This window comes from Oryctolagus cuniculus, chromosome 11 (genome assembly GCF_964237555.1).
Source record: "Oryctolagus cuniculus chromosome 11, mOryCun1.1, whole genome shotgun sequence".
Taxonomy (NCBI): Eukaryota; Metazoa; Chordata; class Mammalia; order Lagomorpha; family Leporidae; genus Oryctolagus; species Oryctolagus cuniculus.
The window spans coordinates 96739917-96767595 of NC_091442.1; the positions used below are offsets into that span (position 1 = coordinate 96739917).

Here is a 27679-nt window from a genome sequence, read left to right on the forward strand (position 1 = left end):
GCCAGGCTGAAGCTAGTATCCCAGGACTCCATCTGAGTCTCCCACATGGGTGGCAGGTCCCAAGCACTTGAGTCATCATCTGCTGCCTCCCAGCACGCAGTAGCAAGAAGCTGGATGGGAAGCTGAGTAGCCAGGAATTGAACTGGCACTCCAATTTGGGATATAGGCTTCCCCAATGGTGGCCCAACTGGCTGTGCCATAACATTCACTGAAGTTTCTTTTCCTTCCGTAAAATTTATTTGTTCTTTGTCCCCTTTTAAAAAGTCAATTATTGTCACATGTTTGAGGAAACAATTAGGTGACAGATACTTTACATTGAGTTGTTTTATGTATTGGCTTTTCTGTCAATTAGTAAAAGACTGTGATGTGTGACTTCAACAAAATACTTGGTCCAGGTTGAAGAACTCTGACCAGTAACCCTTGAAAGCATAGTTTGAGAACCATGACTGGAAGCATTTTGAAAGTGATTGAAATTGATTTTTTTTGTTTTACAGATTTATTTATTTACTTGAAAGGCAGAGTTGAGAGAGACAGAGACAGAGAGATCATCCATCTGCCAGTACACTGCCCAAATGGCCACAACAGCTGGAGCTGGGCTGATACAAAGCCAGGATCCAAGAACTTCTTCCTAGTCTCCTATGTGGGTGCAGGGGCCCAAGCATCTTCTGCTTCTTTCCCAGGCACTTTAGCAGGGAGCTGGATAAGAAGTGGAACAGCTGGGTCTTGAACCGATGCCCATATGTGTTGCCAGCACTGCAGGTGGTGGCTTTACCCATTATGCCACAGTGGTGGCCCCAAAACTGATATTCAGACATTTTCTTGCCTTCTGAGGAACAAACTCATATTTGAAGGCAGAACATTATAGAGATAAGAGGGAACCTAATTTTTGAGAGATTGCTGGTGAAGTGGAAAATGTAAAAAGCCTGCCTATTCTACTTGTTTCTGGCAGTTTAAACCAGTCAAGTTCCTAAGTCTCTGGTTACTTTTGAGAGTTGTTTTCCTCAAAGTCTTTCTTACCGGATCTATAGATTGTGGGGCCCAGCTTAGATGATATATCTTCTCTTTTGCCCCACCTCTTATCTCCTGCCTCATTACAATGTCTTTTGCTACAGATTATATAAATGAAAATACACAATCTTTTAATGATGGGGATATAATAAGGATGTTCTCAACGTAATTAAAGATATTCCTTTTTTCCTGGTTTAAACAAAAACTGAATGACTCTCCAGTGTCCCTCATAAAAATATACTTCTTTGGGGCACCAGCGTTGTGGTGTAGTGAGTAAAGCCACCACCTGTGATGCCAGTATCACAGTGGATGCTGGTTTGAGTCCCAGCTGTTCCACTTCCATTCCTGCTCCCTGCTAATGTGCCTGGGAAAGCAGTAGAAGATGGCCCAAGTCCTTGGGCCTCTGCATCCACGTGGGAGACCTGGAAGAAGCTCCTGGCACCTGGCTTTGGCCTGGCACAGCCCCAGCTGTTGCAGCCATTTGGGATTTGGGGAGTGAGATAGAAGATGGAAGATTCATATTCTCTTTCTCTTTTTCTGTATCTCTGCCTTTCAAATGAATAAAACCAACCTTTCTTTAAAAAAAAAAAAAAAGATGTACTTCTTTGGTATTGCCCACAGATATGAACCATTCCAGCCACCTCTGGACATTTTGGGAATTTTCTGTGGCTGCTGACCTGGCAAAACTCCTTCTCTCTGGGTCCCATTCTACCTCTGGTCAAGGTTAACATTAACTCCAAAGTGAACTTGGTCCTGGTGAAGGTGGTCATGTCTTATTCTCTTAACCATTCCTCCCTCTACCCCTACACACCTTCTCAAGACAGATGTTTTATGTGTTAATGGAATCAACTAGCCTTCATTGGAAGAAGAGAGTCAAACCTTCTAGAATGAAAGATCCAGGAGAGCAGTGAACTTGTTGTATTCATTCCTCTATTTCTAGTGCCCAGAACAAGTGCCAGGAATTCTGTAAAAGAAGATTTGCTGATGAAAGGAATGAAGCTTTCCCATGGGGATGCCTTGAAACCAGTGGTACAGCCATGTGTCAGGGACTCTAGCAGAGCTAGAGTGGGGTTGGCTACATTTCTCTAGTTCTCTTCTCCCTTGAGTCCCACCAGCCACAAGGGGCTTGTTTCTTCTGTCTTGTCCTAAGCAGAAAGCCCATTGCTTGTGCTCTCTCCAAAATACTAAGTTTCACATTCACAGAGGATCTGGTTTTCTCATATTTATCTGTATGTCTGAAGCTCCAGCCATATGCACACGATCCTACCAACTTCATTTGTGATTTATTCATATCCTTTGTCTTCCAGAGACTGAGCTAAGTGTTGAAGTACTGGTTTCTGTTCTTCACTTCCTTGAGCCACTTCACATGTAAGAAACCTTTCCTGATTAATTCTGTCTCCCTGAGATCCCTCACGTTCAATTTGTGCTTCCTCAGCATATTGCCAGTAGGTTGTGCTGTGATGCCTTGCATTTAATTTGTTATATCATGTATACATTTGTTCTGTTTCCCCTTTTAGATACTCTTCTCATTTTTTTTCTTTTTTTTAAACTTTTATTTAGTAAATATAAATTTCCAAAGTACAGTTTATGGATTACAACGGCTTTCCTCCCCCCATAACTTCCCTCCCACTCGCACCCCTCCCATCTCCCGCTCCCCTCCCATCTCCCGCTCTCTCTCCCATTCCATTCACATCAAGATTCATTTTCATTTATCTTTATATACAGAAGATTGATTTAGTATATATTAAGCAAAGATTTCATCAGTTTGCAGCCACACAGAAACACAAAGTGTAAAATACTGTTTCAGTACTAGTTATAGCATTACTTCACGTTGGACAACACATTAAGGACAGATCCCACATGAGGAGTAAGTACACAGTGACTCCTGTTGTTGACTTAACAATTTGACACTCTTGTTTATGGCGTCAGTAATCTCCTTAGGCTCTTTTCATGAGTTGCCAAGGCTATGGAAGCCTTTTGAGTTCACCGACTTCGATCTTATTCAGACAGGGACATAGCCAAAGTGGAAGTTCTCTCCTCCCTCCAGAGAAAGGTACCTCCTTCTTTGATGACCCATTCTTTCCACTGGGATCTCACTCACAGAAATCTTTCATTTAGTGTTTTTTTTTTTTTTTTTTCCTCCAGAGTGTCGTGGCTTTCCATGCCTAAAATATTCTCATGGGCTCTTCAGCCAGATCCGAATGCCTTAGGGGCTGATTCTGAGGCCAGAGTGCTGTTTAGGGCATTTGCCATTCTATGAATCTGCTGTGTATCCCACTTCCCATGTTGGATCCTTCTCTCCCTTTTTGATTCTATCAGTTAGTATTAGCAGACACTAGTCTTGTTTGTGTGATCCCTTTGACTCTTAGACCTATCAGTGTGATCAATTGTGAACTGAAATTGATCACTGGGACTAGTGAGATGGCATTGGTATATGCCACCTTGATGGGATTGTATTGGAATCCCCTGGCACGTTTCTAACTCCACCATTTGGGGCAAGTCCGATTGAGCATGTCCCAAATTGTACATCTCCTCCCTCTCTTATTCCCACTCTTATATTTAACAGGGATCACTTTTCAGTTAAATTTAAACACCTAAGAATAATTGTGGATTTCCTCTTTTGAAAAATGTCTATTGAGGTCCTTGGCCCATCTCTTAAGTGGGTTGTTTTGATGTTCTGGAGTTTCTTGATTTCTTTGTAGATTCTGGTTATCAGCCCTTTATCTGCTGCATAGTTTGCAAATATTTTTTCTCATTCTGTCGGTTGCCTCTTCACTTTCCTGACTGTTTCTTTTGAAGTACAGAAACTTCTCAATTTGATGCAATCCCAAATGTTAATTTTGGCTTTGACTGCCTGTGCTTCTGGGGTATTTTCCAAGAAGTCTTTGCCGGTACCTATATCTTGCAGGGTTTTTCCAATGCTCTCTAATAATTTGATGGTGTTGGGTCATAGATTTAAGTCTTTAATCCATGTTGAGTGGATTTTTGTGTAAGGTGAAAGGTAGGAGTCTTGCTTCATGATTCTGCATGTGGAAATCCAGTTTTCCCAGCACCATTTATTGAACAGACTGTCCTTACTCCAGGGATTGGTTTTGGATCCTTGATCAAATATAAGTTGGCTGTAGAAGTTTGAATTGATTTCTGGTGTTTCTATTCTGTTCCATTGGTCTATCCATCTGTTTCTGTACCAGTACCATGCTGTTTTGATAACAACTTCCCTGTTGTGTGTCCTGAAATCTGGTATTGTGATGCCTCCGGCTTTGTTTTTGTTGTACAAGATTGCTTTAGCTATTCGAGGTCTCCTGTGTCTCCATATGAATTTCAGCATCATTTTTTCCAGATCTGAGAAGAAGATCTTCGGTATTTTGATTGGTATGGCATTGAATGTATAAATTGCTTTTGGGAGAATGGCCATTTTGATGATATTGATTCTTCCAATCCATGAGCATGGAAGATTTTTCCATTTCTTGGTATCCTCTTCTATTTCTTTCTTTAAGGTTTTGTAATTTTCATCGTAGAGATCTTTAATGTCCTTGGTTAAGTTTATTCCAAGGTATTTGATTGTTTTTGTAGCTATTGTGAATGGGATTGATCTTAGAAGTTCTTTCTCAGCCGTGGCATTGCCTGTGTATACAAAGGCTGTTGATTTTTGTGCATTGATTTTATATCTTGCTACTTTGCCAAACTCTTCTATAGAAGAGTTCCAATAGTCTCTTAGTAGAGTTCTTTGGATCGCCTAAATATAGAATCATATCATCTGCAAAGAGGGATAGTTTGCGTTCTTCCTTCCCAATTTGTATCCCTTTAATTTCTTTTTCTTGCCTAATAGCTCTGTCTAGAACTTCCAGAACTATATTGAATAGCAGTGGTGAGAGTGGGCATCCCTGTCTGGTACCAGATCTCAGTAGAAATGCTTCCAACTTTTCCCCATTCAATAGGATGTTGGCCGTGGGTTTTTCATAAATTGCTTTGATTGTATTGAGGAATGTTCCTTCCATACCCAATTTGCTTAGAGTTTTCATCATGAAAGGGTGTTGTATTTTATCAAATGCTTTCTCGGTGTCTATTGAGATAATCATATGGTTTTTCTTCTGCAGTCTGTTAATGTGGTGTATCACGTTGATTGTTTTGTGAACATTGAACTATCCCTGCATACCAGGGATAAATTCCACTTGGTCTGGGTGGATGATCTTTCTGATGTGTTGTTGCATTCTATTAGCCAGAATTTTATTGAGGATTTTTGCGTCTGTGTTCATCAGGGATATTGGTCTGTAATTCTCTTTCAATGCTGCATCTTTTTCTGGCTTAGGAATTAAGGTGGTGCTGGCTTAATAGAAAGAATTTGGGAGGATTCCCTCTTTTTAGATTTTTATGAATAATTTGAGAAGAATTGGAGTTAGTTCTTCTTTAAATGTTTGGTAGAATTCAGCAGTGAATCCATCTGGTCCTGGGCTTTTCTTTGTTGGGAGGGCCTTTATTACCATTTCAATTTCTGTCTCAGTTATGGGTCTGTTTAGGTTTTCGATGTCTTCCTGGTTCAATTTACGTAGGTTGCATGTGTCCAGGAATCTATCCATTTCTGATAGATTTCCCTGTTTGCTGGCATACAAGTCCTTGTAGTAAAATCTGATGATTCTTTTTATTTCTGTGGTGTCTGTTGTTACGTTTCCTTTTTCATCTCTGATTTATTGATTTGGGTCTTTTCTTTTTTTATTTAGTTGGGCCAGTGGGGTGTCAATTTTGTTTATTTTTTCAAAAAACCAGCTCCTCGTTTGGCTGATTTTTTGTAATTTTTTTTATTCAATCCTATTGATTTCCTCTCTGATTTTAATTATTTCTCTTCTCCGACTAGATTTGGGTCTGGTTTGCTGCAGATTTTCTAGATCCTTGCGATGAATTGAAAGCTCATTTATTTGGTCCCTTTCCAATTTCTTGATGTAGGCACCTATTGTTATAAACTTTCCGCTTAACACTGCTTTTGCTGTATCCCATAAGTTTTGGTATGTTGTGCTGTTATCCTCATTTACTTCCAGAAAGTTTTTGATTTCTCTTTTGATTTCTTCTATGACCCATTGTTCATTCAGGAGCATGTTGTTCAATCTCCATGTTTCTATATGCTCTAGGGATTCCTGAGTTGCTAATTTCCAACTTCATTCCTCTATGGTCTGAGAATCTGCATGGTATGATTCTAATTCTTTTGAATTTGCTGAGACTTGCTTTATGGTCTAGTATGTATGTGGTCAATCCTAGAGTAGGTTCCATGTACTGCTGAGAAGAATGTAAATGTGTAGGATGAAAAGTTCTGTATATATCTGTTAGATCCATTTGGGCTATAGTGTCGTTTAAATCTACTGTATCCTTGTTGGTCTTCTGTCCGGTTGATCTGTCTATTTCTGAGAGTGGAGTATTGAAGTCCCCCAGTACTATTGTATTGGGGTCTAAGTCTCCCTTTAAGTCCCTTAACAAATCTTTTAAATAAACCGGTGCCCTGTAGTTAGGTGCATATACATTGATAATTGTTATATCTTCCTGTTGAATTGATCCCTTAATCATTATATAGTGCCCCTCTTTGTCTCTCTTCACAGTTTTTGTGTTAAAGTTTATGTTGTCTGATATTAAGATGGCTACGCCCACTCTTGTATCATTTCTGTTGGCATGGTATATCTTTTTCCAGTTTTTCCCTTTCATTTTGTATGCATCTTTGTTGGAAAGATGTGTTTCTTGTAAGCAGCAAATAGATGGGTTTTGTTCCTTTACCCAATCAGCCAATCTGTGTCTTTTAACTGGACATTTGAGGCCATTAACGTTCAATGTGACTATTAATAAGTAGAAACTTTGTCCTGCCATTTGCCTAAGATATTTTCTAATCTATGCTTTGAACTTCCTGTGATTTTTTGCTGTGAGGATCCCTTCCTTTACCTTCTTTCATGTTGATGACTGTGTTTCTGTGTATAACACATCTTTAAGCATCTTTTGCAGGGCTGGACGAGTGGCGACAAATTCTTCAATTTCTGTTTGCTATGAAAGGTCTTTATTTCACCTTCATTCACAAATGAGAGCTTCGCAGGATATAATATTCTGGACTGGCAGTTTTTCTCTCTTAGTACCTGGGCTATGTCTCGCCATTCCCTTCTAGCCTTTAGGGTTTCTGATGAGAAGTCTGCTGTGAGTCTAATTGGAGATCCTCTGAGAGTAATCTGACGTTTCTCTCTTGCACATTTTAGGATCTTTTCTTTATGTTTCACTGTGGTGAGTTTGATTACAATGTGTCGTGGTGAGGATCTCTTTTGGTCATGTTTACTAGGGATTCTATGAGCTTCCTGTATTAGGATGTCTCTCCTTCTCCAAACCCGGAAAGTTCTCTGCTAGTATCTCACTAAAAAGGCCTTCTAATCCTTTCTCTCTCTCCATGCCTTCAGGAACTCCTAGAACCCGAATGTTGGGTTTTTTAATAGTATCCTGTAGATTCCCAACAATATTTTTTAGATTTCTATAATTTCTTCTTCTTTTCTTTGGTTTGACTGTTAACTTTCCTGTGTTCTGTCTTCTAAGTCCGATATACTCTCTTCTGTTTGACTGACTCTGTTTTTAAGGCTCTCTAATGTGTTTGTCATTTGATCTGTTGAGTTCTTCATTTCATTTTGATTTCTCTTCACTATCACACTTTCCTGTTCTACTAGTTTCTGCATTTCATTTTGATTCCTCCTTAAGATTTCATTTTCTCGAAGGAGATTATCTATGCTGTCCAGTAAGGATTTCTGTAGCTCAAGCATTTGTTTTTGAAAACTTCTGATTGTTCTTATGATGAATTTTTTGAATTCAGTATCTTGCATTTCTTCCATCTCATCATCTTCATAATCTTGGCTTGGGGTGTCTTGTTCATTTGGGGGTGCCATAATGTCTTCCTTGTTCTTGTTTCCTCGGTTTCTGCATTTGTTGCTTGGCATTGTGGAGATATTAACCCTGAGGAACCAAACAGAGCTCTCAGGCCACACCCATCTCAAGCGTCTAAGGCTCCATCAAAAGCAGACAGTCCACTTAATACAGTCATAGTATAACAAGAAAAAAACACCACAGCGAGGGAAGAAGAATCCAAAGATACTCTTTTCATTTTTAAAAGTCTATTTATTTTATTTGAAAGACAGAGTGGCAGAGAGAAAGAGGGACAGATCTTTCACTGGCTGATTCACTCTCTGCTTGCCTACAACATCTGGCACTGGGCCAGTAGCCAGGAACACCATCCTGGTTTCCCAAGGAGGTGGCAGGACCTAAATACTTGAACCATCCTCTGCTACCTCCCAGGGTGCACTAAAAGGGTGGGTGTTGTGGTCCAGCAGATTAAGGCACTGCTTGTGACGCCTGCATCCCATATTGGAGTTCCTCCATTCAAGCCCAGTCTCCATGTGTGATCTTTTCATTTTTAAGATAACATTTACCGAAGCTTACATGGGCCTGGTTCTGTGCATAGAACTTTCATTCCTACATTATCCCCTTCATTCTCACAGCAACTGTTTGCAGTAAGTGGTACTATCCCACTTTCCAGATGAGAAACCCGAGTTTTAGAGTGAAGATGTGCTGATGAATGTACAGCTGGTAGACGACAGAGCTGGGTTTGTGTCTTGACCTCTTTGATTTGATAATCTTATTCATCACATTTCACACAGTTTCAGAGGAAGGCAAGATTCATGTCATGTACTTCTACCAACTGTCACCATTCTTCAGGTCTGTGTCACAGGCTGCTTGAAAAGGTGAATTTTTTAAAAATACAATCAATACAAGTCTTCTGAAGAGATACACACAAGAAAGTCAAATTAAATTTCACCAGCAACCCCTTCAAATAAGATAAACCAGTATCAACATTTTGTAGTTTTCGCTTCTGTATTTTGTATTCAAAGAATTAAGAATATACATTAGGACACTCTTGAGGCTAAATGCACGCATATTCTGCTAGCAAATTTTTCATTAGTACATCCAGAGTGTATGCTTACTAAGAGCCATTTATTTATTTTTCATAGTCATTTTTATGCCAATTAAATATATAATTATGTTATCCAATTAAATATTGCATAAACTAATGAATTGTGAGTGTAAAAGTTAGGTTGATGTCTTCACAAAAATGAGCTTGAATGCTTTAGCAAAACATGATAGATGACTCTCTCAAACAATTGGTCTGTAATTCATAGTGGGTGGAATACCTGTGAAAGAGTGAAAAATAGTGCTCAAAGTCATGAGGGATTCCGCGTTTCGCTCACTTCACAAGTGAGTTTAAGTTTTTGTTCTTAAAATAGGGAAGATGGATTATGGAATTGATGTGTGCAGGGAAGGTGATGTGGAACGCTACCCAGCAGATACTCAAGTGTTTGGGATTAGGGAGCATAGCATGCTTTAGGCAACAAGTGTTGGTTGCTTTTTCTTTTTTTTTAATTTAATTTTTTTTTTGACAGGCAGAGTGGACAGTGAGAGAGAGAGAGAGAGAGAGAGAGAAAGAAAGGTCTTCCTTTTGCTGTTGATTCACCCTCCAATGCCTGCCACTGCCGGCGCGCTGCAACCGGCGCACCGCGCTGATCCGAAGACAGGAGCCAGGTGCTTCTCCTGGTTTCCCATGGGGTGCAGGACCCAACGACTTGGGCCATCCTCCACTGCACTCCTGGGCCACAGCAGAGAGCTGGATTGGAAGAGGGGCAACCGGGACAGAATCCGGTGCCCCGACCAGGACTAGAACCCGGTGTGCCGGCGCCGCAGGCGGAGGATTAGCCTATTGAGCCACGGCGCCGGCTCCAAGTGTTGGTTGCTTTTTACACACACTTTCACTAGCTTTTGAAATCGTGCAATTAACTAAAGGTCCCAAATGCTTTAGATAAGAGTGCTTCTCTGTATATCTCAAAACAGAATTATATAATTTGCTAATCAGCTTTTCCCATTTAATACACATGGGCATATTTCTGAGCCAATAAATATAGATTAAAATATTTTATGGCATAACAGCACACATGCAGAAAAGTGCACAAAACCTTAGTCTGTAGCTCAGTGATTGATCACAAAGTAAGCACATCCATGTAACCCCCACCTATATAAAGAGCCCCCTTTTTAATTTTTGACAGGCAGAGTGGACAGTGAGAGAGACAGAGAGAAAGGTCTTCCTTCTGCCGTTGATTCACCACCTCCAATGGCCGCTGTGGCCGGCGCGCTGCAGCCGGCACACTGCGCTGATCCAAAGCCAGGAGCCAGGTACTTCTCCTGGTCTCCCATGCGAGTGCAGGGCCCAAGGACTTGGGCCATCCTCCACTGCACTCCTGGGCCACAGCAGAGAGCTGGACAGGAAGAGGAGCGACCGGGACAGAATCCGGCGCCTTGACTGGGACTAGAACCGGTGTGCAGGCGCCGCAGGCGGAGGATTAGCCTATTGAACCACGGCACCAGCAGAGCCCCCCCCCCCCTTTTTTTAAGATTTATTTATTTATTTGAAAGTCGAAGTTAACAGAGAGGAGAGGCAGAGAGAGAGAGAGAGAGAGGTCTTCCATCCAATGGTTCACTCCCCAGTTGCCGCAACAGCTGGAGCTGCACCAATCCGAAGCCAGGAGCTAGGAGCTTCTTCCAGATCTCCCATGCGAGTACAGGGGCCCAAGCACTTTGGGCCATCTTCCACTTTCTGATCCAGAAAGCTGGATCAGAAGTGGAACAGCCAAGTCTTGAACCGGTGCCCACAAAGGATGCTGGCACTTCAGGCCAGGGTGTTAACCCACTGCACCACAGCGCCGGCCCCATAAAGAGCCCTTGGAAGTATCTGCAGAGGCCTCTATACCTATGGCCTCTTCCTTTCTACCAGAAAAGTGGCTCTTTTGGATCTACCATTATAATATCTGTGTTTGTGCAACGTGTAAATGAAATGTATATAGTTTTTTGGTTTTGTTTGATCTTTATTCAACATTTGTGAGATTCGTCCTGGTTTTTAAAACATTTTTTTTGTTCCTTCATTGTCATTGCTGTATATTATTGCATTGCAAGAACAATATTTACCCATTCTGCTGTTGTTTGCCCTTGGTGGTGTTTGTGGTTTCGGACTATTATAACAGATGTTGCTGTGAACATTCTTGTACATGTATTTTAGCCTATCTTGCACTTGTACAGATTTTAAAGTTGTTTATGCACCTAAGAATGGAACTGATGCATCATAGGTTATGTGTATGTTCAACTCTAGCGGATATGGCACTGCTAAAGTGGTTTTACTCATTTGCCACCTTATGATCAATATATATGAGTTACTGTTGCTCCGTGTCTTTGGCAGTTCTTGTTAGTTATTGATTTTATCCCATTTGTTAGGCACTTACAGTAGCATGTGGTTTTTTAATTTGTGTTTTCCTGAGAGCTAATATGGCTGAACAATTTTTTATTTCTTTATTGGCCATTGGATATCTCTGGGGAGAGGGGAGTTGAAGTGCTTGTTTAAGTCTCCTGTTTACTTCTCCATAGAATTGTCAGAATGTTTCTTATTTATTTGTACTTTATATAGTCTAGATTAAAGTTCCTTTGTTGGTGATTTGTGTTAGGAATGTATTCTCCCACTCTGTGGCTTGCCTGTATTGAACTCTTAATAGGGTTAATGGAGGTTTCCTGTTTTAATGTTACTCAATTTTACAGTCTTTATATCATTAGTGCTTTTTGGGTCCTGTTTAGGAAATCTCTGTTTATCCCCAGGGTCATGAGGATATCTTTTATGTTGTTATCTATCACTGTTTTTGTTTTACCTTTCACATTTAGACCTGTAAATTGCATGGAATTAATCTTTATGTATAGTTGAGAAGTTAGGGTTAAGTTTTATTTTACTCCACATTGGTATCTTGTTGATCAGCCAACATTTTTCAAAAAGACAGTTCATTCCTCATTGCTCTGCAGTGCCACCTTTTTCATAAGTCAGGCATGCATATATGGATGGGTCCAATTCTTTCTTCTCTGTTCTCTTCCATTAGTGTATTTTCCTTTTGCTAATGCATGATTTGATTATGATAGGGAAATAAACTGAAGATCAGATCTTCCTTTTACCAATTCCTGAAGATTTCTGGTTGTTCTGGACCCTTCGTATTTTCAAATGAAGCTTAGAACCAGCTGGTCAGTTTCCACAAATACATAGAGAGTCATACCCAGAGACTTGCACAGATTTTGACTGAGATTGTTTTGAATCTGTAGATCAGTCACTTTTTTTTTTTTTTTTTTGACAGGCAGAGTGGACAGTGAGAGAGAGAGACAGAGAGAAAGGTCTTCCTTTGCCGTTGGTTTACCCTCCAATGGCCGCTGCGGCCGGTGCGCTGCGCCGGCACACCGCGCTGATCCGATGGCAGGAGCCAGGTACTTCTCCTGGTCTCCCATGGGGTGCAGGGCCCAAGTACTTGGGCCATCCTCCACTGCACTCCCTGGCCACAGCAGAGAGCTGGCCTGGAAGAGGGGCAACCGGGACAGAATCCGGTGCCCCAACCGGGACTAGAACCCGGTGTGCCGGCGCCGCAGGCGGAGGATTAGCCTAGTGAGCCGTGGTGCCGGCAATCAGTCTCTTTGACAATCAAATCTACAAAATGTCTTTTGCAATGTTAAGCCTTTTAGTTCCTGCACATAAAGTGTCTTTCCAATTATTTGCATATTCTTTAATTCAATTAAATTTTTAAAATTTTAATCATTGACGATTTTTTTATCTGTAACTACAGAATATTTTATGGGCAACATATCAAAATTTATTTAATCTCTTGATCTTGTCAACTTAGGCTGTTTCTATTTTATTTCACTGTTATAAACAGTGTGATCATGAATGTTCACATATATACATTTTTAGAAGCTTTCCCTCTCCATGGAAGGAACTCCAGAAGCTAGAATTTCTCTGTCCTATCGATGTTCCTTCAGCTTCCTCTGCAGTTGTATCATTTTCAACTTTCACCCAGAGTGAACCTGTAGATTTGTAATTTTGAAAATTATTTTCTGATTTGATAGGAAAAAATAACTTGTACTTTCAATTTGAATTTTTGTTACTTGTGTTATTAAACAAGTTTTCATTTGAACGTTTATTGCTTTCTTTAAAAAAAGATTTATTTGTTTATTTCAAAGTCAGAGTTACACAGAGAAGGAGAGATATACAGGGAGAGATCTTCCATCCTCTGGTTCACTCCCCAAATGGCTGCAATGGCTGGGGTTGGGGCAGGCCGAAGTCTCCCACCTTGGTGGCAGGGCCCAGGCTCTCAGACCATCTTTCACTGCTTTCCCAGGCACAGTAGCAGGGAGCTGGATTGGAAGTGGAGCAGCAGGGACTGGAACTGGTGCTCACATGAGATGCCAGCATCGCAGGTGGTGACCACAACATTTGCTCTCCTTTGTAGTTTTTGTGAATAGCCTGTCTGTGGCTTTTTTAAAAAATATTTATTTATTTATTTGAAAGGCAGAGTTACGGAGAGGCAGACACAGATGGCCCCAACACCTAGAGCTGGGCTGATCTTAAGCCAGGAGCCAGGAACTTTTTCTGGGTCTCCCATGTGGGTGCAGGGGCCCAAGGATTTGGGCCATCCTTTGCTGCCTTCCCAGGAGCATTAGCAGGGGACTGGATTGGAAGTGGAGCAGCCGGGACTCGAACTGGTGCCCATATGGGACGCTGGCACTGCAGCCAGCAGCTTTACCCGCCACGCCACAGTGCTGGCCCCAGTCTAGGGCTTTTGCTCAGGGTTTTTTCTTATTCGTGAGAAAGTGCTGTTTGTATATCAGAGACAATAAGCCTTTGTCACTGATACTACGAAGTGTAAGTCTAAGTTGAGCAGCATACTTTTGTAACTGGAGTGGGGCTTTATGGAAGAACAAAGAAAACCCTGTTTAGCCTATTCAAATTCTGGTTGTTAGTCAGGTCCTTCCCATGCTTAGCAATATCACAGCAGTAATGTTCTCCATAGCACAAGCTATCAGAAACTAAATAAAAATATAAGAAAGAAAGTAGAATAGGAAGAACATTGAAATTAGATTGAGAAGACTGAATTTTAGACAATCTCACCACTCTCTTTTTGCAGTCCTGATTCAACCAAATAGTCTCTCTGAGCCTTAATTTCTCATCTATATAGTGGGTACGTTTGTACTCATTCATCTTATCAGGCTAAAATGAAATAAGTAGGACAAAAAGTATTGCAAACAGTAAAAGTTGTACAGTATAAATAATAATGCTAATGTATGGTAAAAATGTAGCAAGTTAACTGTATACTTTATTAAAATTATCACCTTTCCAGATAACCCAATTTGTAGATATTCAGCCTAACAGACTTCATTCTGGGTCTGTGGCTTGTGCATTTGCACTAATTTGCAAGACTCTTTGAAAAAGATTTTTTTCCCCCTAAATCAAGTTATGTTCTTAGCGCCAGTGTGTGTGTGGTTTATTGGCTTCGGGGGTGGGGAGAGGCTGCTGTCTACCACATTGACAGTCTTCATGAGCTCGTTAGCCATGGTTCTGATGAAAGTCATTTGATCTGTGATGAGGGCACTGCTTTAAAAAGAATTGAAGTTGGAAATCTGTATTTTGGTCCTTTCATTAAAATGTAGTTCTCACAAAGGAGGGGACAATAATTTGCCTTGCAAAGGATAACTTCTTTGTGGAACTCTTGAAGCCAGGTAATTTAATCATGTTTCTGCTGTAGCCTTTTATCTTCCTCTGCAAAGGGACTCTTTCTCCTCCTGACATCTCATACTGCAAACTGTTCTTATGCCCAGAATTAATTAACATGCAAATACTGGTCTGGATCATGGGAACACTGCATTTTCAATTAGCATTTAAATGTCACTCTTAATGATGTTAGATTGACTCTTAAGGGAACATTAAAATGATGTAGTCATCTACTGATTATTCCTAAAGCATGTTATTACTATTTCTCATGATCTGATCTTAGTGATGGCTTTGATCTTCCGCTTCTCACAGACTGAGTCAGATCCAGGACCAGACTCAATTACAGCAAAGCCTAGTTCTGAGCTTCTCTTGCCTCTGGTTTTCTAGGTAGACCTGCTTACCACACTTGCGCTGACTTGCTTCTTGGAGACAAGTTTCCATAGTTACATAGGAACAGTTCCTGTAGGTGATAAGGAAAGGTGCCTAGGAGCAAGGAGGCAGGTGTAGAAGAGCTTTGGTAGTGATAGTGACAGAGTAAGGGTGATGAACTTTGGTGTTAGAGATCAACAAGTTCAAATGTTGCCTGTGAGACATTGAGCAAGTTTACTTCCCTTTCCTCCTCAGTAAAACATGAACAGTAATATGCACCTGCATGGTTAGGAGGCTTAAACGTGATAGTGTATATAAAGCCCTATGTAAGTGAGATAGGCTATTTCATGTAGTAGGCCCGAATCTCAATGGTTTAACTTAGGTTATCTTCCTGCTGGAGGGAGGGACAGCTCTGTTCCATGTAGACATTCAGGGTCCCAGATTTCTTTCATCTAGTGGCCTTGCCAATCCCTGAGGCCTTGGAATCCTCCACAGGATCATCTATCTCTGGCTGGCAGGAAAGGAAAGAGGGGGAGCATGGTGGACTGCACAGGACACTTTATGGATCAAGTTGGAGTTGGGGCACATCACATCCACTCCCATTAACCAGAAGTCAGTTCCATGGTGGCATCTACCTTCAAGTGCATCTGGGAAGTATGTGTCTAGAGAGGCAAATAAAATGGGTTTGGCTGGTGAATACATAGTAATCCTCCAGGAGGAGCACCCAGTAGTCCTTGTTGAGTAAATGAAAGAAAGAACACAATGACTTCCTTTTCATGCATTCCTGCAGTGTTATAGCAAATAGAAGTGATCAAGATTTGTGGTCTCTTTTTGTAGAGGAGGCCTGTGAGGGCCCTGGAGAATTTAGTGACCACTACAAGGTCTTCCAGTAATTTGGTGGCAGGACCAAAACTGAACTCACTTCTTCCCAATGCTATTTATTCTGTGTCTCCTTATTGGAAACATCATTCATTGTTTGCTACCCACAGGATTTCTCTTGCTTTTTGAAATACAAAGTTGAGTTTTTAAAATACACTGTTCTGGGGTTGCACTGTGGCATAGCGGGTAAAGTTGCTGCCTGCAGTGCTGGAATCCCATATGGGCGCTGGTTCTAGTCCTGGCTGCTCCTCTTGTGATCCAGCTCTCTGCTATGGCCTGGGCTAGCAGAAGATGGCTCAAGTCCTTGGGCCCCTGCATCCAAGTGGGAGACTTGGAAGAAGTTCCTGGCTCCTGGATTGGCGCAGCTCCGGCCATTGCGGCCAATTGAGGAGTAAACCAGAGGATGGAAGACCTCTCTCTCTCTGCCTCTCCTTCTCTGTGTAACTCTGACTTTCAAATAAATAAATAAATCTTAAAAATAAAATAAAATAAAATATACTGTTCTGTTCATTATAGGGAGCCTTAATTTTTCGGGAGGTGGAGGGGCTTGGTGTTTTATGATAGCAGAATAGAAACCACCAGGGGCCAGAGGCTGCACAGCTTCTCAGTACTTTGTTCTGAGAGAATTAATCTTCACTCACTCACGTGTTTAAGCACTTTTCTTTACGTGTAACTAATTATGCAAGGCAATGTGGATGCAGCAGTCATTAAGACAGCAGTGTTCACAGCGTAATGGAGTCAAATATTTGAGCAATAATCACTACATAATGAGAGTGGAAGCAACAGCTGCTAAGGACTGGAGGGAGAGGGAGTGAGGGAAGCTCTGTGGAGGAAGGGACCATTTGAACTGTGTCTCAAAGAATGGGTTTCAGTTTGTTGAGAATTTGATCTGCCTTGAAATACATATACTTGCATTTATGTAATTGATATTGATAATCTTGACTGGTGGGGGTGTACATTGAGAAAAATGAAAAATAAAATAAAACTACTCCCAAGTCTCCTGTGCTAACATTTTTTTTTAAAGATTTATTTATTTGCTTGAGCGGCAGAGCTATAGAGAGAGAGGGAGAGACACAGAGAGGAAGGTTATCCATCTATTGGTTCACTTCCGAGATGGCCGCAACAGTTGGAGCTGAGCCAATCCAAAGCCAGGAGCCAAGAACCAGGAGCTTCCTCTGGGGTTCCCATGTGGGTGCAGGGGTCCAATCTCTTGGATCATCTTTTACTGCTTTCCCAGGCCATAGAAGAAAGCTGGATCAGAAGTGGAGCAGCTGAGACTTGAACCAGTGCCCATATGGGATGCTGGCACTGCAGGCAGTGTCTTACTCACTACCCCACAGCATTGGCTCCTGTGCTAACATTTTATGCTCAAATTTACCATCTATCATTTTACCATTTTTTGTTTTGTTTTGTTTTTAACCAGTAACTAATTGTACAAAATAATCTTGGAACACAGGTCAATTATCATCAACAAATATTTTCTTATGAGCCAGCAAATTTTGGATTTCATCCCTTCTTCTGGACTTTACACCCTTTTTGTAAAGTACAGACCCTTAATAATGTGTTGAGATGAGTGTTAGATGCATGGAATACATACACTAAGAATGGATGTGAAGAGTACACACAGGCATGGCCGATGATGTGCACACGTGGCTGGAGTCTTGGTTTACAGAAAGGTGTCTGTTTAGAGCTTAGTTTTGCAAGGTTGATGCTTGGGAGCAGGCATCTGAGGTATGGTTCTTACTAATGGTGAAGGAGTAATTAGTTATCCTGCAATCTGGTGGAGAGGTAAGTAAGTGGCAGAACTTGGCTTTGAACCCTACTTATCTCATGTGTGTCCTTCTCCCATGGTGCCTAACTATCTCTCTGAGAATCCTCTGGTGCAGTTTGGAGGTTGAAATCATGATCTCCAAGGAAATGGTGAAGCCAGAGCCATTTGATTCTCAGTACCCCCAGCTTCTCTTTGGTATGTCTCTGCTCTCTGTGGCCTTCTTTTCCTTGCACCTTCCCATAACTTACTCATCACTTTGTGAACTCCTGGAAAGAATATTTGTAATTAAAAAAAAAAAGTATGTATAGATTTCAAATTCCTGTAGTAAAACAGAGTTGTACAAGAAGGGTGTAAAATGCAAAGCAATTGTCTCTTTCTCCCAAATCTTTTATTCTCATTTTTAAATATGTATCTCAGGTGGCAGGCATTGTGGTGCAGCGGGTTAATGCCCTGGCCTGAAGCACTGGCATCCCATATTGGCGCTGGTTCTAGTCCCGGCTGCTCCTCTTCCAATCCAGCTCTCTGCTATGGCCTGGGAAAGCAGTAGAAGATGGCCCAAGTCCTTGGGCCCCTGCACCTGTGTGGGAGACCCAGAAAAAGCTCCTGGCTCCTGGCTTCGGATTGGCGCAGCTCCGGCCTTTGCGGCCATCTGGGGAGTGAACTGATGGATGGGAGACCTCTCTCTGTCCCTCCTCTCTATGTAACTCTGTCTTTCAAATAAATAAAATAAATCTTTTAAAAAAATGTATCAGGACTAATTTGATATGTACATTTATTATATGGGCTTCTGATAGCACTGTAGTGTCAGAGTTCTGCCCCCACCCTTTTTTTTTTTAAATCAGCAGAATTAGAATTTACTGTACTGCTCTTCCATGATCTCATTGAACAATCTTTATTTCTTTCATCTTTGTTATTTGTTACCCACTGTGCTGCATAGAACATCCTTGTGGGCATCTGCAAGCTTGTAAAGGGGTGATTTGTAGCGATTTGCAAGGAAATTCGTAGATTAGAGTCCATGTGTTGAAAACTTGGGTAGCCATTCAGGGATTGTCCTCCGGAAAGGCTGTGCCTACTTTCTTTCTATCTGTATGTCGATGACTGTTTCCCAAGTATTTTTCCTTTTAAAGAGGATCCTGGACATAAGGCCACAGAAGCAGAGACAAAGAGATGCTGCTAAAAATAAGTTGTGTCCAAGAGACATGAAAAGATGTGTTCAACGCACAACCTTGTACACAGCGGTGTGACTCATAACCACCAAAACGTGGGCACAGCCCAAAGTTTGTCAGCTGTCAGATGCAGAAACAAAAGGTGGTACACACAATAGAATATTGTTTGGCCATGAAAACTATAGTCTGGGTGAACCCGCATTGTAATAAGTAAAAGCAACCAGTCATAAAGCACCACATATATTTCTATGAAATCTGCCTAGGATAGGGAAAGCTGTAGAGAGAAAGAGTAGATTAGCGGTTGCTTAGGGCTGAGGGTGAGGGTAGGGTGGGAATTTGGGGAGTGACTGTGATTGGGTACGACATTTCTTTTGGGGATGATGGAAATGTTCCAAAATTAGATTGTGTTAATGGTTGTGCAACTCTGTGAATATATTAAAAACCATTGAATTGCACACTTTCGATGAGTGAATTTTATGATGTGTGGATCTCATGTCAATAAAGCTATTTAAAAAAAAAAGTAGGCTGGCGCCGTGGCTCACTAGGCTAATCCTCTGCCTGCGGCGCCGACACCCTGGGTTCTAGTCCTGGTCAGGGTGCCGGATTCTGTCCCGGTTGCCCCCCTTCCAGGCCAGCTCTCTGCTGTGGCCCGGGAAGGCAGTGGAGGATGACCCAAGTGCTTGGGCCCTGCACCCACATGGGCGACCAGGATAAGCACCTGGCTCCTGGCTTCAGATCGGTGCAGCGCACTGGCTGTAGCATCCATTTGGGGGGTGAACCAACGGAAGGAAGACCTTTCTCTCTGTCTCTCACTGTCTAACTCTGCCTGTGGGGGGAAAAAAGTGGTGGCAGAATGCATGGGAGTGGTTGGGCAGGGCGGAGTGTGGCCATCACAGGCTGTGGCACGGGCAGCATCACAGTGTTACTGCCAGCACAAGGGACCCATTCGTGCGCCTGTGCTGAGCCAGGTGTTCCGGTGGCTGATGACAGCCAGCCACAGCCGGGTGGCTGCTGGGAGATTTCAACCCCTAGCAGAACAGAGGCAGCTAAGGCCATGCCCGAGTCAGGGTCAGAATCGAGGGTAGCACGCTGAATTACTGACTGCTTGTTCTTGTGCAGTCCTTCGAATACACAGAGGGTACTGTTCTCCTGAAAGGCGGTAATAGTTTCCTTTGCTGACCTAGAAACGCCTGCTGCGCTCCAGCCTTTGGAAAAGGAAGGTCAGGGAGAGGAAGCTGAGCTCAGCTGCTGAGTCAAGGAAAAAAGGAGGAAGACGTGGGGTCACAAAGGAAGAAGAGGCTGTCCTTTGTGAAGAACCGCAAACAGGCAGTTTTAAATTCAGCAATTAAGCTTTCTCTACTTAGTGGAAGTGTGATTTCTTCTTGGAAAGTGTTTGCTAGTAACTCTCATGAGAAGGTTGAAAAGGAAGTTAGGATTTTAAGTGGCCTCTGACTTGTGCTGATGAATGAAATCTAGCTCAGGAGAACAAGGGGTAATCTTGCAGCATGCACTTGAGTGCTAAAGGAAAATCAACACATCTTTGTGCCCAAACCCATTTTCTTTGTGATTGTGGCTTTTTGAACATGCGTTTTGCTTCTCCTTGTTTTCCATCACCATAGCTCTGTAGCATAGATGAGCTCAAACCATAACACCCACATCGTCTTAATTACTTCCAGGTCCACAATTTGTAGCTTTAGAGAACTGGGGTCTCCACGGTTCTATTTCAAATATTAATTGTTTTAGGTGATAACTGCTGGTTTACCAATAATTTAGAAGTTGAGGATAGCACCTATAGGTTCACTGTTGACCTAATCACAAAATTATTAGGACCAGGAAGAAGTCCTTTTTGTCACTGCCTGGATATGTTTTATTCTCCAAAAACTTCATTACGAATTATACCATAGATATTAGAACACAGTGAGTCTTTGCAAAGAGAGAAAAATTTGTCCCGTGATTCTATGTGTTAGAGAGGAACAGGGTGATTCTGGCACATGTGCAGTGGTTCAGTGTCAACTGGTAGATGTTTTTATATTTGCTGCTCTTCTTACTTGAAGGCATGGGCTGAGTAGGAAGTCAGTAAGCTTAGGTACATTTAGCAGAGGTTTCACTTAGAATTTGCACATTGTGTAGGCTTTAGGGACAACTTGAGTTTTGTCTCACTGATTGTTGAAATGAAGTTAGTTTCTCATACAATTTCTTCTCTTTCAATAATTGAAGAATAAAATTCTGACGAAGTAAACTGCAAGATTATGAAAAATTGTCTTTTTTTAAATTTCTGACTCTTTTGCCAAAACTTAACCACTACGTGCAGCCAAACAGGGATTTTGTTTGGTTTTGGTTTACCTCTCTTAAATACATTTTGAAGATAATCAGTTATGGCTTGTCCTTGACATTCCTTTTTGTGCTCTTGTGTCAGGTTTCTGGAAGTAGCTGTGAAGTTCACAGGAGGACTGAAGAATATCAGAGTGAGGTGTTTTCACCACTTGCTGGGTGGAGACAATAGTCTTTCATCCTTTGCCACCCCCCTTAGACATTGTTAATGGAATGGTCAAAGCACAGCCTTTTCTCTTGTCAGTGATGCCTAGAACTTAAAAAAAAAAGTTAATTTATTTGAAAACAGAGTGGCAGAGAGGGAGAAGGAGAGACAGAAAGAGGGGGAGAAGGAGAGAAAGAAGGTGATTTTCCATCCAATGGGTCACTGCCCAAATGGCTACAATGGCCAGGGCTGAGTTAGACCAAAACCAGGATCGTAGAACTCCATCAGAGTCTTCCATGTGGGTGACAGGAGCCCAAGTACTTGGAACATCTGCAACTTTTCCAGGTACATTAGCAAGGAGCTAGATTAGAAGTGGAGCAATCTGGACTTCAACTGGTGCTCTGATATGGGATGCTGGCATCTCTGGCAGCGGCTTAACCTGCAAACAACAATGCTGGCCCTGAAGCCTAAACATTTTAATTATACCTAAACAATTATTATAGGTTAGTAAGAGTCTGTTGTTTTATTTTACTACACGTGCTTAGATTCAACTAAATATCAGAATTGCAGTGAGCCAAGTCATTGGCTCTTCAGTGTTCACTAGAAATTTCAATCCATAGAAAAGCAAAAGCCTTTTTGTCATATTTCTTTTTTAAGACCACAGATTGAGGAAGAAACAAGATGAAAGTGTATTCTGGCTGGCGCCAAGGCTCAATAGACTAATCCTCTGCTTGTGGCACTGGCACCCCGGGTTCTAATCCTGGTCGGGGCGCTGGATTCTGTCCCGGTTGCTTCTCTTCCTGTCCAGCTCTCTGCTGTGGCCAGGGAGTGCAGTGGAGGATGGCCTAGGTCCTTGGCCCCTGCACCCTCATGGGAGACCAGGAGAAGCACCTGGCTCCTGGCTTTGGATCGGTGTGGTGCGCCGGCTGCAGTGTGCCAGCTGTGGCGGCCATTGGAGGGTGAACCAGCGGCAAAAGGAAGACCTTTCTCTCTGTCTCTCTCTCTCTCACTGACCACTCTGCCTGTCAAAAAAAAAAAAAAAAAAAAAAAAAAAAAAAAAAAAAAAAAGAAACTCCCAGTACAATGTTGAATAAAAGTGGAAAGAACAGATATCCTTGCTTTAGTAGTTCTACTCTTTAGAAAAGGGCATTAGATATTTCACCTTTAAATATGGTATGCTACTGACTACAGATTATCTTAGATGTTATGTATGTGCTTGAAATTTTATCGTAAAGAGATTCTAAATTTTTTCAAATAGTATTATGCATCTATTGAGATGATCATGTAGTTCTTTTTCTCTTTGTGTCTGTTATTATTGTGAATGACATTAATTTTTTAATATTAAATAATTTTTAATCATTGAAAAAAAAAAGAAAGAAAGAAAGAAAGAAAGAAAGAAAGAAAGAAAGAAAGAAAGAAAGAAAGAAAAAGAAAGTATACATAGTTGTAACCAACAAGAAAAACTGTTGATTGAGGCAGAGTTGACTAAAACCTTGGGAGGGAGTACAGTAGCATCATTTGGTAACTACAAAAGAAAGGGAAGTTTGGCATAACTAGATAGTGACTCTAGGAAAGTATATTTCAGAGAAAAGACAGATATTATAAATTTCTAGAGACTTTTTAAAAATTTTTGTTTAAGGACTACAACTTCATGCATTTAATATATACAGATTTGGGAACATGATGATTCTTTCCCCCCACCCCAAACTCCTGTCTTTCTTCCTCCTCCCTCTCCTCCCTCTTCCTTTCCCATTCTTTTTTTTTATAGAGATCAATTTTTCAGTTACTTTTTATACTCATAAAATTAACCCTACACTATAAGTAGAGAGTTCACTTATTAGTATGAAGAAAAAAACAAAACCAACCAACAAAACAAACAAAAATATTGCTCCTCGACAGTCAGGGCAAGAGCTGTTCAAAATCATCCCATTTCAAAGTATCAGTTTCACTCCTATAGATTACATTTTAGGTACTGTGTTAGTTACCATAGATCAGAGAGACCATATGGCATTTGTCTTTTTGTGACTGGCTTATTTCAGTAAGTATAATGGTTTCCAGTTGCATCCATTTTCTTGCAAATGAAAGGATTTCTTTTCTTTTTTTTCTTTCTTTCTTTTTTTTTTTCTGCTATGTAGTATTCCATAGATACCATACTTTATCCAGTCTTCATTTGATGGACATCTGGGTTGATCCCATATCTTAGCTATTGTAAATTGCGTTGAGATGAACATGGGGGTATAGGTCACTCTTTCATATGCTGATTTCATTTCCTTTGGATAAATTCCCAGGAGTGGGATGGTTGGGTCATATGATAGGTCTATATTTAGCTTTCTGAGCTGTCTCCAGATTGTATTCCATGGTGGCTGTACAAGTTTACATTCCTACCAGCAATTTCTACCTTTCTCCCCAGGTTCTCACCAGCATTTGTTGTGTTTTGATTTCTGTACGAGGGCCATTCTAAAGGAGGCAAGGGGAAACCTCGTTTGGTTTTGATTTGCATTTCCCTGATGACTAGCGATCCTAAGCATTTTTTCATGTGTCTGTTGACCATTTGAATTTCCTCTCTTGGAAAATGTCTGTTCAGGTCCTTAGCCCATTTCTTGACTAGCTGGTTTGTTTTGTGGTTGTTTAGTTTCTTGAGCTCTTTATAGATTCTGGAAGCTAATCCTTTGTCAGTTTCATAGTTTGCAAATATTTTCTCCCATTCTATCGGTTGCCTCCTCAGTTTGCTGAGTGTTTCTTCTGTGGTACAAAAGCTTCTCAGTGTGAATGTAATCCAGCTTTATAATTTTGGCTTTTATTGTCTGTGCTTCTGAGATCTTTTCCAAGAAGTTCTTCCCTATACCAATGTCTTATGGTTCTCTAGTAATTAAATGGTATCATGTCATAGATTTAGGTCTCTGATCCATTTTGAGTGGGTTTTTGTGTAAGGTGTGAGGTAGGGGTCTTGTTTCATGCTTCCACATGTGGAGATCCAGTTTTCCCAGTACCTTTTGTTGAAGAGACTCTCTTGGCTCCATGGGTTGATTTTAGCTCCTTTGTCAAAGATAAGTTGGTTGTAGATGTGTGGATTAGTTTCTGGAGTTTCTATTCTGTTCTATATGTCTACATGTCTGTTTTTGTGCCAGTACCAGGCTGTTTTGATTATAGCTGCCCTGTAGTATGTCTTGAGGTCTGGTATTTTGGTGCCTTCTAGCTCTGTTTTCATTCTTTAGGATTGTTTTAGTTATTTGGGGTCTCTTGTGTTTTGATATCAACTTTAGCATCATTTTTTCTATATCTGAGAAGAATGTTTTTGGTGTTTTGATTGGTATTGCATTGAATCTATAAATTACTTTCGGTCGTATGGACATTTTGAAGATATTGATTCTTCCAATTCATGAACATGGAAGATTTTTCTACTTTTTAATGTTTTCTTCTATTTCTTTCTTACAATTGGAAAGGTGGAAATCCTCCCAAACTCCTTCTATAAAGCCTGCATCACCTTAATTCCTAAGCTAGAAAAAGATATGACAGAGAAAAAGAACTATAGACCAATATCCCTAACAAACATAGATGCAAAAATCCTGCATCACCTTAATTCCTAAGCTAGAAAAAGATATGACAGAGAAAAAGAACTATAGACCAATATCCCTAACAAACATAGATGCAAAAATCCTCAACAAAATACTAGCCAATTGAATCCAGCAATACATCAGAAAGATCATTTACCCAGACCAAGTGGAATTTATCCCTGCTATGCAGGGATTGTTCAGCATCTGAAAATCAATAAATGTGAGAAACCACATTAACAAATTGAAGACCAAAAAGCATATGATTATCTCAACAAATGCAGAGAAAGCATTTGACAAAATTCAACACCATTTTATGATGAAAACCTTAAGAAAACTTGGTATAGAACAAATATTCCTCAACATAATCAAAGCAATTTATAATAAACCCACAGCCAGTATCCTACTGAATGGAAAAAAAAAACCTGGAGGCATTCCCATTAAGATCTGGTAGCAGACAAGGGTGCCCACTCTCACCATTGCTTTTTAAGATAGTCCTGGAAGTTTTAGCCAGAGCCATCAGGCAAGAAAAAGAAATCAAAGGGATACAAATAGGAAAGGAAGAAGTCAAACTATCCCTATTTGCCGATGACATGCTTCTATATATAGGAAACCCAAAAGACTTCACGAAGAGACCATTGGAACTCATGATGTTTGATAAAGTGGCAGGATATAAAATCAACACACAAAAATCAGTAGCATTTGTTTACACAGACAATGCCATAGCTGAGAAAGACCCTCAATCCCATTCACAATAGCTACAAAAAATTCAAATACCTTGTAATAAACTTAACCAAGAATGTCAAAGATCTCTATGATGAAAATTACAAAACATTAAAGAGAAATTTTTTTTTTTTTTAAGAAAAAGACAGTATAGGGACTGGTGTCATGGCGTAGTGGCTTAAGCCACTGCCTGCAAGGCCAGTATCCCATATGGGTGCCAGTTTGATTCCCGGATGCTTCACTTCTAGTAAATAAATAAATAATTTTTTTTTAAAAAGGTGGTATAAGAAGAGATAGAAATAAAGAAAGTGAGAAATAAAAATAAAGGAAAATTCAACAGCAAAATCACAATATTTGAGATGAGGAAGCATGAGAGATGGAACAATTTTAAGAACAAAGAACTTTCTGATGGACTGGAATATTAAGACAACATGTTAGGGCCGGTGCTGTGGCAGAGCGGGTAAAGCTGCCACCTGCAATGCCGGCATTCCATATGGGGGCCGGTTCAAGTCCTGGCTGCTCCACTTCCCATCCAGCTCTCTGCTATGGCCTGGGAAAGTAGTACAAGATGACCCAAGTACTTGGGCCCCTGCCCCGCGTGGGAGACCCAGAAGAAGCTCCTGGTTCCTGACTTTGGATTGGCCCAGCTCTGGCTGTTGCGGCCGATTGGGGAGTAAACCAGTGGGTGGAAGACCTCTTTCTCTCTCTCTTTCCCTCTCTGCCTCTCTTTCTCTCTCTGTGTTTAAAAAAAAAAAAAAAAAAAAAAACATGTTCAGGAAACTGAAAGACAAACACATAATCAATGGTGAATGCAGAAGTTTAGCATAAGCCAGTAAGAAAAAACCTGCAAAGGTCAAGTTCAGACTGAGCTGAGGCTGGAGAAAATTTTGAAGACAACAGAAAAAGTTCTTGAAAGCTATGTTGAAAACAAGAACAAGTAAAGGCTAAGTTCATTGCTTGGGGCAGATGGACTGTTAATGTGTGGTGATGAAAAGCAGAGCAACTCAACTCTTTGGCTTCTCTATCAAAGAGGGTGATTTTCTAACTGGAATGTGCAACATAAACATGGTTAGGAATAAATAGAAGCTTGCAAGTAAGGTGTTGATAATAATAGTTCCAACTGCAGTGTGTTGAGTTTCTACTCAAGGCTGGATACTGTAAAATATAATTTAATTACCCTTTTTCCCCTACTAGTTATGAAAGCTGTGCATGGTAGATATTGCTATTCACCCCATTCTACGATAAGAAAACTGAGTTGCAGGAAGGCTGACAAGCCTGAAGTTACACAGCCAGTAAATGATGGGATAAGGTTCAGATCCACCTCTAACTAGCTTCAGTGTGTCGCTGTTTTGTCTGGGCACCCTTGCTGCTATGCTTTCCAGCACCCAGTGCTTGAAACAGGATTGATTTTTCAGTTTAAGTTGTGTTGGTGTTGTAAGGCACAGAAACAAAAACACACACACCCAGCCAACGTTACTGAAGAGCCACAGTGTGTAATTGCTGTGCAAACAAGGGAAATGGAATATCAAGATGAGAAACAGCAGACAAAGGCAGTCATTTTTTTTTAAAGGTTAACCTTGGACTAGATAGAGCTAAGGGCTTGAAGTTGATCTTTGGCAACCTTGAGATTGTTAGGCAGGTGATATGTGAATGGGTGTAAAGGAAAGCAAGGGTCCTTAGGCGGCCGCTGAGGCTCCCAGCAGGTGCTAAGTTAGACTCTGCTCCCTCTGCCCTGCGTCCTCCTTCCTTGCCTTCATGGCTGTTTAACTGGTAACCTGTCATTCGAGGATCCTGTCTTGGCTTATATATAAGTAAATTAATCTGGACTTAGGTAGCTTTATATTTGGCTGAACTACTTTCTGCAGGTTATTGATTTGAGGCAGATGCATTTTACTGAAATCCTATATAATAATTTATTCTTAAAATTTGCTAGAGCTAGTCATTAAGTTCATTAGCTGATGATTCAGGGAATCACACTGTTCCATTATTTTGAAAATCAGACCTGGATTTGTTTGCCTTCTCTTTAATTCTCAATATACTGCTCATTTTTATACTTATCTGCCCATTTATTTAGCATCCTAGAATAAAATTCATCTTGGCTTGGTGACTTGACCACCT

General features: G+C 41.0%; 1 protein-coding gene across 3 annotated transcripts in view; it reads left to right on the forward strand.

Annotated features, from left to right (window-relative positions):
• The window catches only part of CRADD (CASP2 and RIPK1 domain containing adaptor with death domain), a 256993-nt gene that overhangs the window by 142611 nt on the left and 86703 nt on the right, over positions 1-27679 (forward strand). Inside the window, exons 3-4 of one of the 3 annotated variants that reach the window (XM_070052697.1) lie at positions 2316-2376; positions 18063-18389. The exons of the other annotated variants lie outside the window; for them this stretch is intronic. Of the exons in view, the coding sequence (XP_069908798.1) occupies positions 2316-2376; positions 18063-18192 (191 nt within the window). The 3' untranslated portion in view covers positions 18193-18389. Of the gene's footprint in view, positions 1-2315; positions 2377-18062; positions 18390-27679 lie in introns of those variants that run through there. 3 annotated transcript variants of the gene reach the window in all.